The following is a 15,034-nucleotide window of genomic DNA, read 5'->3' as shown; positions in this document are numbered from 1 at the left end:
TTATGTACATTATGCCCCCACTAATTTGGTCCTTCTCTTCCTACACAACAGCCAACAGTATCAGCTGTATTGGAAACCCCTTTTCTACCTTTTATATAGCCAGAAAAACAACAACAAAACTCCCTGAGACCAGTCCCTGAAGAAAAAAAAAAAAAAAAAATTCAGTCTGGGGAGTTGAAGTAATGTGCAATATACTGCCTTTCATCAACTATAATTAATTGAAAATAGTACGGAAACTTCCCTAATGTCAGCGTGCATAATTGTTAACAATTGTTATTAGAAGATGAAAAGAAATGCTGTGTCAGGCTGAAATATCCCAAGAGTTCACGTGTATCATCTGCATATATAATGTGAACTTACTGTGCCAGACCTCTTCAGCTCTGCAATAGTACGACTGGGCTAAAAATAACTCTGGCTTGTAAAAAGTTTGGTTTTTTGGTGTAGATATGACAGTAGTACAAAATCGCTGCTCAGCAAAAACTACAAATGTGTTTAGATAAATTGTGGAGAGCAACAAACGACCACCATCAAAGGCTGTGTTGCGTTTTCAGACAAAAAAAATTCAGGTTAAAACTTGTTCTTCCTGCTTCTGTCCCGCAGCTGTCCATCAAAACCAGCTTTCTCCCTGCGGTCTATCAAATATTTCCCTCACAAATCAATTTTACACATGATCAGCCCATACCCCTACTGAGCTGAACCTCCCCGTTAATTAAGTGAAGAAATTACCATATATATTATATTAATGCAAACATCATTCAGCTAGTAATTCACGGCTGATCTGGATAATGGAAAGGTTGAACACCCATTAACCCAAGCCAACAAAATGGGTTGGCTGAGAAATTCTAGCAGGTCTCATGTGACTCTTCCCTCTAACTGCAGCTCTGCGGTATCTGCTATTGTAATAATTAAAATCCTCCCGGTAGATCAATACTGGAATCTCTTTATGGGAAGTGCCCTGATGGAAATGTCTCAAGGAAGCTGGGGCTGTGGAACTCTGAAAAATTCATTTTTTTTTATCTGACAATTATCACCACACTGCAGACTAATTCAACAGTGCACCCCTCTCACTCTGCTTTGAATGCGCTGGAGATTGACATCTAAAAAAACCTAACATCTCATTTTAACAAATAAAGGCACTATTTCCACATACAGTTTGGAATTATCAGCAATCATGAAACCAGACAAAAAATTAATATACATTAAGCACTTCATCTTCTGATGGCTTCCTCTGAGTCTCAGTTATCGCAGCCTTCTCCTCATTTCCTCTCTTTGTATCTTCCTGTATTGATCTCTGCCTTTTCATCTCTTGAAAAAAGGGGAAAGACATGTAAAATTATTATAAAGCTTGATATTTATGTATTGAAATGTGGACTTACATTATCAGGTTTTCATATATTTATTGTTAAATATTATTAAATCATAAGATGGGAAAACAGGTTTTATATTTTCTCCTACCTGGTCTGCTCTCCACGTATTGACTGAAAGACTGGAGCTGAGTTTTTCTGACGGTAGAGTCCTTGCTGAACACAACAGGATTTCTAAACCGTTCTGCTGCTTTTTGTAATCGCTCAGCACGATGTTCCTCTGTTCCATTCTGCTAGGGAAAAAACCAGACACACAACAGTTTCTTTTGTTTACAAACGGGAAGGCACGAATTCGAAAGGTACATTTCGGTGAGGGGACAGGACACAGCTTTTGCCAAGAGGATTTCACAACTGAGGTCACGGTTTATATAGGATGAAAGTACCAGCTGTGGAAAAAAAGGAAGAATTATTAACTTTTTTTTTTTTTTTTTTTTTTATTAATGTGTGGTGGCAACGACTGGATTTTTGCTACGTGGGCACCCTCCTGCAGTACTCTACTTACTTAACAGCCAGACCTATTAATTGTGAGCAGTATTTGCCAGCGATGTCGACTTTAAACAAAAAAATCACTCCTTTGCAAGTTTGATTTGCCAAGCGCTGTGTGTGCTGCTGCCAAGTAGCGGCGTCTCTACCCCTGAATACGATCTGTATCGTTTTAAAAGCGTGTTGCCTTTAGCCTGTCTCCTTGCCTGGTAAAGAAATCTGTCGTTTTCTGTAGTCCCACAGACTTGTATGACAAGAAGAACTAGTTTCTAATTTTATGCCCATTGAGATAAACCACTAATGCTGGATGAAGGCTAAAAGGTAGGATTATAATACTACCCCACTGAACTGCATTTCATCAGCTATAACTTTCCAAAGCCAGATTTGTAAGTAAGCCCTTTACAGCTAAGGAAACTACAATTATCTTTTCCAGGGCTTCCTATGTTAATACGGGTAACAAATTCAAACGGTTCTATCAACACGAAATATCCCAGAAGACTGAACCACCGCAGTGTGTGGAAACTGCAGATACCGAGGTGCTGTGTACCAAACAAATATTTCATTTTATACCTAATCTTTTATTATTTTTATTAAGTGTTTTGAAAGTAAATAGGGAAAGGCTAAGATGCATGACTAATAGCTAAGCCTGCTGAATGCTGAAACTGGTTATCAAAAGCTACCAAGACTTTGCCCTTCCTCTGCATTGAGACAATCGGTAATGAGGGAGTTCTCCAATGGCCTATTCTCTAGCCTCAAGGAGGCCAGGGATACACAATCCCCAAGGGAAGGTAACAGTTTATCCTTTTCCACAAACACAGAATGCCTCATTTAGAAACGTGTAAACTGCATTTTATTAAAAAACAAATCCACCTCAATGCTGAGAGCTCCATGAGAACAGATGGACACCATATATTCCTTATAATGCCGCTTTCCAACTCTTCCTTAGAAAGACGTACACAGAGATAAATTGTTAAGTTGCACCTTTTGTGGGGGTACCTTAAAAAAAAAAATCAACTCCTTCACAGAAGCCTTTTACAATGAGAAATGCCATTTTCTTAGGTTAGGTGATACCAAATTACCCTAAGAAGCGGCCTGCGTGTCATTTGTTGAATTAAGCTTAAAAAAGTATTGCTCATACCCCCTGGATGACTTTTCAGCTGCACTAATCGGGTAGTTATGATTCTCATTAAATAAAAGGTGGTTTCCTGTTATTAGCACAATAACCATCTGACAGCCTAAACCACAGTCTTTACCAAAATAAACAAACATGACTAATTTTTCAGGCCTGGCAACATGCTAAAATATCAGTGTGATTAGCCAGTAAATCCCATTTTAAGAAACCTTTTTATGACTGGGGACTTCTGCCACTTTACAAATGTATTCCTCTAAGCCCACTAATTCAGTTAGCCTTTTCAATCCATTGTATTATTCTTGGGCCAGCTTCATTTTGCATTAAATCCACTGCAGAAAGCTAAATTGAACGCAAAAATCAGACTTGATCCAGGCTTCCTTTTGTTCAAAGATAGAGACCGAAAGTCCTCTGCTGCTGCCACACACTTTCATCACCAATTTATAGGAACCGACAGTGTAAGGGAAAAGCAATGAAAGTCATTGTTTTGGGACTTCAAAGCATCTCTGTATCTGGGGAAGGAAATCCTTTCAGTCAGCAGTGCTTTCCCTCTAGACTGCAGGTGGGTGAAAAGTTATACCCAACTGGAAGTGCCCCAGAGCCATAGGGATATTAATGACCTACAGGGACTATTTTTAAAAAAATATAATAGTAAGAACACAAGGGGTCTAATTAAGAAAATGAAATGGAAAATTGACTGGTATGCGCTTTATGCTTAAGTGGTGAACATTAAGAATAGGCAAAATGAGCACATACACCGCATACTCGGGTCTACTTTTCCCAGCAGCACTCGTTGTCAAGCACCCAAGTATGTATGTCTTTAAAGTGCACCTCGGCTTAATTTTCATGGAGAAAAAACAGAAGGTCAAGCTTGTGAGGGAAGCAAATCACTAAGAGTGCAATCCTGCTCCTGTTGAAGTCAGGGAGAGTCTTGCTGCTGATCACACCAGCAGCAGGATGGAGCCCACGCTGTATTTCTGATTTAAGTGACAACCTGAGCAATAAGAACTGACAAATGCTTCTTATATCTCTTACTGTTATGCCAATGACAAGTATCAAGATAAAAAATAATAAAGGAAAATGTGTTGACTAATCAACAGGAAAAAACCCACCACACTGCAAACTATGCAATTGCACTGCCATGAAGATTTTCTGTGTTTCTTACTGTGAAGGATTTGATAAGAAATCATTTTCCCCCTCATGAAGTACAGACCCAAAATCGGAACACACAGGTACTGAGACAAAAGCATTAATCAAAACTTACCTTAATGTCTTGCTCTGAGCTATCAGTTACAGCTTTCTGAGCAGCACTGGAGAGTGAATTTGCCACCTGTGGCTGAGCTTCTAGGAGCTTCTTCAGCTTCAAATCCACCAACTTACTGTTTTGTTCTGCTAAATATGCAAATACCACATACAACAGAGTGAGATGCATTTAAATGCAGAGTTGCTACAACAACATAGCAATTTAAAAGGTAGATTTCATTCACTTTGCTATCATTTCAAACTAAAAAAAGTAAAAGCTAGAAGGGTTTTTGTTTTTTTTTTGCGATTCGTATTGGCATGGATTTGTGTAATGTACATAGATAATGGCTAAGTTGTCCCAAAAAAATATATATAGCACTCAGCTGAACAACTAAATGTGCTCGAAGACAGTAGATGAAAAACCACGGAAAGCAGACAATGTTTACTTTAAGTTACTCCCAGCCTGTACATACCTATACTTCGCTATAAATACACACTTAAAAAGCCATTTATTTTAAGATGACATATAACAATTTATTACATATTCTAAGTACTGATAACCCCTCAAGTTTATGAACTACTAATTTATCCTAAGGTTCCTTGGCACAGCTTCTCAAAGTTAAGATTTCAGTATCAAAAGAGACAGCTTTCCAGTAATATTTTACTATGATTTACACAATACATTGAAGCTGTGAGAGCCATAAAATGCTTTGTAACTGCATCGAAGGGACAGATTCAAAGTGCCGAAGCCCCCAAATTTCTTTCAGCAGTTTTAGCAACTTGGATCAGAGCCCACAGATATAACAGTTGAGAATTTTACCTCCCAATAATGATCATTCTGTACGTGATCGTTGACTATATGAATTTGTAACACACCTACACACACAGTTACCTACACGTACACACATAATAAGGAGAAAGGTGTTAATAACAAACCGCAGCACAGATCTATGGCGTTAACCCTGGGTAGGAAGGCAGATTAATGCTGGTGCAGAAGCTCCCAGACATACTCTACATGCAGCACCATGCAAGAAATCACCCCTGAAACAGAGCGAATGCAGCATCACCTGCGTATATTATGCACGTACATCTGGGCCTTGGGAAAATAGCAGTTGTTATGTTTTTCTATAGGCACAGCCCGAGTTTTTCACCGTGGGCTGGTAGCTTCTAGCTGGTGTGGGAAGTGGAGCCATGACTGCTTTGCTGCACAGCTCCTTCCAAGGTTTGGAGCGCTCCAGTTCACATCAGCCAAATATTTTTGGCATGCTGGCAATCAAATGATGCCTGCCTCCAGCAGCAACGGGCTGGGTTGGGTTATGACGAAGGATGGTTTCCCTTTCCTCTGGCACACCCAGTCAGGGTGCCCTTAATTGAGGCTCACATGTAAGTACATGCACATTCTCGTGGGTTTATACATAAACATCATCTAATAACTACGATATAAGAGGTTCACATTTTATCAGATACATTCACAGCAGTGTATGGTAGCAATACTGACAAATCCAGGCAGACACAATATTTAAAACCAACAACTGGCAGTAAAAAAAAAAAAAAAGTTTTTTCTTCTTGAGAGAGATGGGAGGGACTAAGAGTCAGCAGGAGACAAATTAAGATGGTGATAATGATCCCAACGGTGAAATGTCCCTTACAGTTTTGTGTTTAGGTGCTCCCAGGAGATTCAGCCTTCATTAGAACTTGATATGAACTGGCAGAATCCCACCAAAATCTGTGTACACTGTTTTCTATCACAGCGTTAAACTGCTTTCTGTATTATTGCCCATCCTCTTCCTTACTTGTTCGTCCTTCTAGGCTACTGTGCAGACTTAACTTCAAAATAATGCAAAATAATGTCCCAGGTTTCTTCCAGAATGTCTTCCCATTGTGGAGATGTAGCGTTGGGTAGTGGGTTTGTATCCCTGAGAAAGTATCTCTCAGGAAAAAAGGCCCACAGAAATATATGTTGGTAAGTCACTGGGGCTATGTGACAGGAATATTCATTTACTGATTTTCTATTTCTCCTAAAATGAACCAGTATTTATTGGAAAATTCTGCTCTAAATCAGCTTAATTCAAATTCTGGAAACATTAAATGTATTTTCTTATGTGTTTGAGGACATGACTCAAATCTTTTGCATTCAAAAAAAACTAGAAAGTGCTACACACACATCACTGTCAATTTAATTTACAAAGAGCAAACACTGAAGTGTTTTGATTTAACATATAATGGGCTACACATTTGGGTCAAGTTGACATACAGTTGCCATAGGATGCTGTAGGAAGTTCTCTCTTGTACCGCCTTTTTCCTGATGCTGTCCCTGTGCTTGCCACACTTCTCTGGGCTCGAGCTAACTTGTAATGAGCAGAAGCACCTCAGCAGAGAAGCACACCACACTACACAGGGGCCCTGGGCATTCCCCAGGGCCACTGGTAACAGGCAGACTTGTACAGCGAACAAACTCCTTCAACTCTCTGTGAGCAGAGGAGCCCCTTACTGATGCCAATTACCTTTGTGGCTTTGAAGATCTAGCGCCTTTTTAAATAAGCATCTCCCTTGTAAGATCCTGACATACTTATCATCTGTAGAGGAACATGAACCCCAGTTTCGCTTGATTACAATTTTTGAAAGGGGAAATACCACTACTATGATTTATTATTACTTCACCAGCATGCAATATGATTGTACAAGCATTTCTACGCAATCAGGAATGCTTTTAAAATGTGTTATTATAAATCTATTACTTGAACTTTGTAAAGTAAATAGGACTAATTCTGTTCAAATGTATACCTCCATGTCCCCACTGGACCAACAAGGTGTAAATACAGGAACTCGTCCCCAGGAAGGAACCTGAGGGATACCAAGTCTACATGGAAACATAGAAACAGGTTTGTTTCTCTTCACTGAGCAGATGGGCCAGGATGTCAGTGCAGAGAGCGGCAGCTGTACTCACCAATGCGATTGCTCACTCCTCTGCCTACCTTGCTTTGCTGGGACAATCCAGGCAGGGTGATTTCAGGTGGCTCAGCTTTACAAATCTGGCCTGGGGCCCCCTTCCCCATCAAACAGTAAGAGACATTTAAATCTGCCATTGTGGGAAATAATGATTCTGTTGCTGATTTTAAATTTTAACTAAACATGGATACAAAATATTTAAAAAGAATAAGCATTAGCGTTTAAAAGACCTGAAAAGGCACAAGGGAATAAAGCTATGACAGAGAGAAGCAGCGCATCAGTACTTATACAATGATAGAGTGTTAGTCATGCAAAATACACAAAATAGCCATTATTTAAATTACCCGTTGCATCAAGGTCATTTTCTAGGTTAGTAAGCTCATCTCCACCTCCAGTAACAGAGCATTCAGGAACCTCCTCGTTAGTATCTATCTCAATATTATCATCATCATCCTCATCCTCATCTGTAGGAACATACAGCATTAAGGTTAGTATCTTCTTAAGGTGCATGCACCACATCACTAAAAAAAGAGAATGCTTTAGAGAATAAGCTGAGTTATGATAAAAAATGCAAATCATTAAATAAGTCTGGAAGGAGATTTCTCTCTGTCCCCTCACAGATTTATCTTTAAACTGATGCAATTCAATATACACACAGGGGGCTCTGCTGGAAACTCCTGCTACAATAAAGGTAGAGTCTGGCCTCAGCAGTGGCTGTTCTCTGTGCTGACTGGCTAACTCTGAAAAGCACATACGCTTTTCCTTATATCTCGAGTCAAAATAATTTCCCCTAGGCTCCCCATTCTCTATAATGCAGAATGGGTGCCAAAGCCAGGATACAGCAAGATTGGACGGGTCTGGCCAGCAAAAGGACTTGGGAGCAGCAGTCTCTTGAGAAAGACAGCAGCTCCTGGTATTGAGTTCCCAACTTGGTGAGACTTGCTACTCCTTACTTTGCAGAAAATATCACAGACTGGTAATCACTGTACCTTGCTTTGGTGTTAATGTCTCCTACCACTTCTGATATGAGGAGGAAAAATACCACCTGGATGGAACACCATGGTTAACAAGTACTGACCTCAGGTGTAGCAAGAGCACACTCACAGATTGCTGCCTTACTGCACCACTTTGAATCAGCGCTGTTTGTAAGCTACATACATTTTAAATAAAATAATAGTGGTAATTATACTTTATATTTTTATGGGATCTTTCTGCCAAGTTTCTAAGAGCAGCTTATGAATATCACTTGTAAATGAGCCCCATAATGTTTTATGAAGTAGGCAATTATTATAATTACAATTATGATGATGATGTAGGTAAATTATGGCACAGAAAGAGTAAGTAACCTGAGGAAGATCAAATAGCAAGTGCTGAATTGTGAAGCAGATCCCAGAAGAAATCCTGACTCACATTTTCACTACAAATATATAGTGAAATTAAAGTCCATAAAAGCTAGATTAGTACTTTCAAAGCATGTAGTTGCATTGTATTTACTCACTTTAAGTCTCATATCAAATGCTATCTACACTTGTTGAGACTTATTTGAACATTTTTTTCCTATGTATGCATGTGTGTAAAAATGACAAAAAGAGAAGGCTGGAGTGTACCTGGAGAACAAAGACACATATAGTAACTAAAGGAACTTTAAAACACAGTACAATAGGAAAAAATACTAATTATAATTACAGGACATTGGTACATTCAAGTGTCATATAAACAAAAAGGATCCTAAACATAGTACCAAAATGCCATAATCCTGAATGCCATATGTTTGGGCCAAGATTGGTGCTGATGACTCATCATCTGTCTTTGAAATACACTAAACCTCATTCCCCAGACCTGAGGTTTGCACTTCAGGCCCACATTGCTGACATGAAGGTCATGCAGTTGTTTCTTTTCTTTACCTCTCTATCTCCACAGTCCCTACTAATTCCCATCTTAGGCACCTGCTGACTTTTTTACATGTCTGCTACTCTTTTCTAACCAGCTGCACCCTGAATTCCTCTGTAATTAATCAATGTCTTTTGCAGAGCTCTCCCAGTTCACGGTAAGGCTCTTTCTGTGACAGACAGCAGCAAAGAAGTTTCCATTTCAGTGTCTCATTCAACATCTGTTGCATGTATGATGGAACAGCAGCCTGTGAAGTAGGACCCCTCTGTTTAAGCTGACCGCCATGACTTCCCTGGGCTCCTCTCCACCAATTCTCACTAGTCCCTGGGAGAGTCAGCCTTCTTCCAGATTGGCCCAGCTTGATCCAGATGGATGAAGAACATCTCTCTCCAGCTAAACCAGAATCCGCGACCGGACCTGGGACCTGACAAATTGTGCTTCAGGTGTACAACTGGGTGGGCAGAAACACTCTGGGCTCCATGTGACATCCTTTCTGTTCCCATTTATATTCACACTGTTCCGTGATGTGGACTCTTATTACTTCAGGCAGCAGGGAGGTAGGTGAACAAAGTAGGAGGGCACAGTATGAACATCATGAAGTAGAGAAAGGGATGGGGTGAAAAGCAGACTGAAGAGAAAACAGAATGGTAAAGCAGCAACACCAGCAACTCTGTATTTTTGATATTTTCTTCAAAGCATCCCTACTTTTTCTAATGAGGAGCTAGAGTTCTCAAAAGGTATTAAATCCTTCATGACGGTGTCAGAGAAATTCAGTGGCACTCAGGCCACAGTGCTCTCAAACGCATCCTGGAGTTCATGGTGGCACTGACCAGGCTGACAGCAGCAAAGGACCACAGACCTTTGGAAAAGGTGGAAGAGAAAGAAAGAGGGACCCTGCAGAAGCAGAAGGAAATCAAATCCACTTTGAGCCTAGAGGCAGGCAGTGACTTTCCAAAGCACACAAAGAAGTCAGCTTGCAAGGTCAGCTCACAACTACCAGTCATCCAGCAGGATGCTGGATGTCTCAAAACAATCTAAACAAGATGACACAGTTTAAGACTGCTGGATACTAAGGGAATGCTTACATTAGATTATTTGATTTTCTTTAATTTAATACAGCAAGATGAGATCAGAGGCACTGTCTTTGACACCATTATTTTAGGTAACAAAAGAGATGGGAATGTCAAAGACACCAGTTCCTAGTGTCAGATAATGACCTGATCCAGTATTCCATTTAAAGTTGGCAGGCTTCAACTGAATACGATTATCAAGACATTTACACTTTAAAAAAAAAAAAAAGTCAATTAAAAGCATTCATTTGAAGTAATTTCAGAAATTTTCAAATATCTTTCAAAATCTACAGATTCCTTGTTTAAACTACATTAGGGTTTTTTTCCAGTCCAGTGTTCTTTTAGTGTATTAAAAAGGGAAACGTGTTTAGGGAGCATGTTACAACAAGATTTTACAATTATAAATGATAAAAGGAACAACATGACAAAGAGATAATAGTTATCTCTTATTGAAAGAACAAATTACTAGTATGAAAAACTTAAAACACTTGGTCTAGAACCAGGGCATATATTTAGAAGAGTACTAAAGAACTGCTTCTTTGAAAAGTATGTAAATGTGGAGCCTAGAAAGAGAGCAAAACTTTACTATGTCATGAGGAAATGAACAAAATTAAAGATAAAGGATTAAGTAAAAAACTAAAAAGCACTGACCATTACCTACGCAGCCTGGACTCTAGTCTGGACTGAAGAGAGCGAAATAAGAATCTTTTGGAACCAAACGGAAATGCCAAAATACTGGTGGAAAAAAAGATCCAGAGGCATTTTACAGCTCATACGTCTTACTATTCAGGTTAAGCTCAGACTTAATTTGTGGTTAAACTGATATTCTCTTGACTTGGTTTAAGCGGTTTAAGCTTGTCCACATGTGAAGGAGTTGCAGCAGACTGCATCAACTTCTAGATGAAATTAAAAAGGAAAAAATTTCATAGAGAAGTAAAAGCATTGATAGGGGTTGCATCATATTAGTGGGAGAGGCATATGTAAGCTGCCACTTGAGTTGCATGAACAGTACTCACTCTTTACGGAAGATGCCTCCAGGATTCTCTTTGGGAAATCCTTCAAGTTTGTGGATATTCAGATATTTAGTTTATTTACTTTCAGGTAGAGAGTTCACTTTAAGGCTACAGGATGTGATAGGAGCACCTCAACAGTAATAAAGGAAGAAAAGGTGGGGAATGGAAGAAATGCAAGGTCGAAATACTGATTCAGTGTACAAGAAATCAGACGTCGGGACAAGGAAGTACAGCAGTAACTGCTAACAGACAGATATACTGCCTGTTAAAAATATTAAATTGAGGGCAGCACCGTTTTATAAGTTGCAGACTGAGGATGATGAGTAAGACTAGGCTACGATGTACATTCCCCCCAAATCATTGCCTCAGAAGTAAAATCTGTAATGTATCCTGAAATCTTTAAGCATACAAGTGCAATGCAATGCCAGCTGGCTTTCTTGGTAAATTTTTTAACTGCAGTGCCTCTTTCTAGCTTTTGTTATTAATTCTAAAATTTTTGAGAACTCTTTTTGTCTTACAATACAACTGGATGCTGCTTTTGCTGTGTTTTTCCTTCCCCTCTCCTCTAACATCTCTTTTCTGTGCCACTCCTGTGGTCATTCTCTTCTCTCCTCCTAATGTTGCCTGTTTTTGGCACTTCTTTTTTTTACCAAAGCCTCTTCCCACTATTTTTGTCTTACCCCCTTTCCTCTCCATTGTTCCCTACCTACAGATCCAAGCCACATCCTCACAAAGACCACAAAACAAAGGATGGAGATGTGCCAGAGAGTAAAAAAACACACACTACCCAAATCCCAAAAGAGTGGATGGGTGTCCCACTGCATGGGGACAATGCCTAGATAAGATGTCAATTCCTTTGTCCCATCGCTGCTGGGCAAAGGGAGGATATTTGGACTCTTACCTCAATGCTGTCCCTGGACCCATCTCTCAAGGCATCTGCTTATCAGCTTGAAGCTAGTAGGACATCTAATAAATTTGAAGCTGCCATCCCAAACCCTCTGGCAGTTGGCAGAAAGAAGTATTTTGTGTCTCACATGCCAAATAACCTATGAAGAAGACTGGATTTCATAGCAAAGGATGCTGCTTATCCAGGAAAGTTTCAGCTTGCCATAGGCATTTGAGTTTTTCAGACCATGATTAAACAAAGCCAGCTAACAGAGAATGTAGCACCAGTGCTAAAGCACGAAACTCTTAATGAGTATACAGAAACACTGAAAGAGATCACATTTTCACCTACAATAGTGAGCAATGAGTTAGTCTTTAAAAACTCAAAAATTCCAAAGCTGGAATGTCAGCTTTTTTCTGGAATAACTGAATTGAGAGAGAGGAAAGTGAATTGGTAAATTCCATTTTTGCAAATTAAAATCTAGCAATCAATTCAGAAGAAGAGATTAATGAAGCATAATGGACAAGAGAGCTTGGAAGACGTAAGATATTACTATAAGCTTGTCTTAGGTATTGTATAGGGAATACAGGACTATACACAGAAAAAATACCTACTACATGTGAGTGGAGTCAGGGGCAATATTCAGAATCCAGTTTTAATAAGGAGGCCGTCTATTAAATCCTAATTTTTGGTGGAAATCAAAAAATGAAGAAGACTAAACCCAAAAATAATTACACTTTATTTGGTCTATAAAGTGCCATTTCACAGAACTCCTGTATTTTAGAAGAATACATTTCCTGAGCACAGATCTAGGGTGGCACCTGAAATCACCGGTGGTGTGGTAGAAGCATGTGGAAGATTTGCCATAAGGAAAGCTTTTTGAGAATGAATGAGTAGAAGGAAGTGCTGTAAAATGCATATTAACTGGACCTGTTGGAGACAGTCCAGAGGAGAGCCGCGAGGGCTGGAGCACCTCCCCTATGAGGACAGGCTGAGAGAATTGGGGTTATTCAGCCTAGACAAAAGAAAGCTCTGAGAAGACTTAATAGCAGCCTTCCAGTACCTGAAGGGGGCCTACAGGAGAGATGGGGAGGCACTCTTTATCAGGGAGTGTAGTGAGAGGACAAGGGGGAACGGTTATAAGCTGAGAGAGGGTAGATTTAGACTACACATTAGGAAGAAATTTTTCACTGTGAGGGTGGTGAGGCACTGGAACAGGTTGCCCAGAGAAGCTGTGGATGCCCCATCCCTGGAGGTGTTCAAGGCCAGGCTGGATGGGGCTCTGAGGAACCTGGTCTGGTGGAAGGTGTCCCTGACCATGGCAGGGGGGTTAGAACTTGATGATCTTTAAGGTCCTTTCCAACCCAAACCATTCTATGATTCTTTGATTCTATGAAAAGAGGAAAGAGGAGTAAAAGCAGACAGTGAACAAAAACTGAAAGCCCAATAGAAGTTCAAATAACTTGGCCGAACTACTGTGTGAACAAAGAAGAATCAAGGTAGGAAGGGGATAACTCGCAGCACATGCAGAAGTAGAAAGCAGTGAATTTGTGATACTGGATAAAACCCAACAGGTGCAGTATTGGTGATAACTTTATAAACATGTTCTCATCAGTACCGATACTGTCTCCTCCTTGAATAACACTGAAACTCTCTGAGTGCATATACAATCTCTATATAGAATACATATCTATATGCACAGTGCACGGTTACCTCTGAGACTGTTTATAAACTAACAGAGGGCAGGAAGAGCAACAGCAAAATTCAGAGGAAAATATGAACAGGGAAGGTCACATCCCAGAGAGCAGCATACTGGGATATTTAGCAACACTACCAGTGAGTCACTAGGACAGAACAGGGTAACTACTACCCAGTTGAGCACTCAGGATATGGCCAGAAAGTGTACCTTACTTGGAGAGGAGAGACAGCAGGAACAGCTACGCACAGGCACAATAACCCAGTGAGGAGGAAGTAATTAGATAATGTTGGATGGGGAGTCATAAATTGTGAAGAGGTATGAAGAATGCCATAGTCTACTTAATATGCAAGTACTGTGCCATTTTGCTCAGCCTGTCTTACTCCCTCCCCATCAAGGATGTAATTTCCCTATTTATCACAAAAGAGATTTCTGTTGGCAAGCTTGGTTTACTGGGCAAAGAGGAAAACTGAAGACGAGCCCCAAGGCGAGAAGCACAACTAACCGCTTTTCTCTTTGGTGTTAAATGGAACAGAAGTATAGGGCTTAGTCCAATAAAATGGTATTTAAATTATAAAATACATGCAGTAGAGAATAAAAAAATATTGTTGTTGAATCTACATGCATCGTGAATGTAAAGGGGATTTTTCTGACACTTCGCCTTACAATTATGTGTTACTATGAGAAACACAATTTCCCCCTTAGAATATGTAGAAGATACTAAAAGAGCAAGAAGCCTGTACTGAAATGGCTTCTCAACACCCATTTGAGTTTGAGTGACACTACATTACTCCAGCTCGTAGCACTAGCAGGTACACAAATTTTAATGACTTTTCAAAGTCAGTTTAATAACATCATAGCAATACTACAACAACTCAAAACCTGTAAAGGCAAGTGGTATGTCAAAAGACTGCCATTTAAAATCAAAAGGTTGTTGTCCCCACCTCCCACGGGCTACCTTTAAAATTCTCTTCCCAAGCAGCCTTTTGAACACATTTAATACAAAATAAAGTTTCTGAAGTATTTCTGATGGTGTTTTCCCCAAAAATCATGTCCATGCTCCTATATAAAAATACATATTTAAGAGATTTTAACCAACAATCATAAAATTCAGAATAATTGTGGGTAATGACAAATCTGTAAATAATAGCCAATATGAGATACTTGTTCACATAACATCTTTTTCTTTCAATCACATGTATGCTTTTCTTTCAATTGTTAGAAATTAAGTGACACAACCTCGATTTAGGAAACATATCTATGGCCAGGTCTTTTGATATGTGCACCTGATGAACAACAATTACCCACAAGA

General features: G+C 39.6%; 1 protein-coding gene across 1 annotated transcript in view; it reads right to left on the bottom strand.

Annotated features, from left to right (window-relative positions):
- Positions 1-15,034, bottom strand: part of LOC104471375 (EH domain-binding protein 1-like) — a 116,235-nt gene that overhangs the window by 35,904 nt on the left and 65,297 nt on the right. The window contains 4 exon segments of the mRNA XM_010086702.1: positions 1,199-1,305; positions 1,456-1,594; positions 4,241-4,365; positions 7,512-7,631. Of these exon segments, the coding sequence (XP_010085004.1) occupies positions 1,199-1,305; positions 1,456-1,594; positions 4,241-4,365; positions 7,512-7,631 (491 nt within the window).

Source organism: Pterocles gutturalis, unplaced genomic scaffold (assembly GCF_000699245.1).
Source record: "Pterocles gutturalis isolate BGI_N339 unplaced genomic scaffold, ASM69924v1 scaffold16341, whole genome shotgun sequence".
Taxonomy (NCBI): Eukaryota; Metazoa; Chordata; class Aves; order Pterocliformes; family Pteroclidae; genus Pterocles; species Pterocles gutturalis.
The sequence above is the reverse complement of the archived record's forward strand: the minus strand, read 5'-3'. Positions and strand labels throughout refer to the sequence as shown.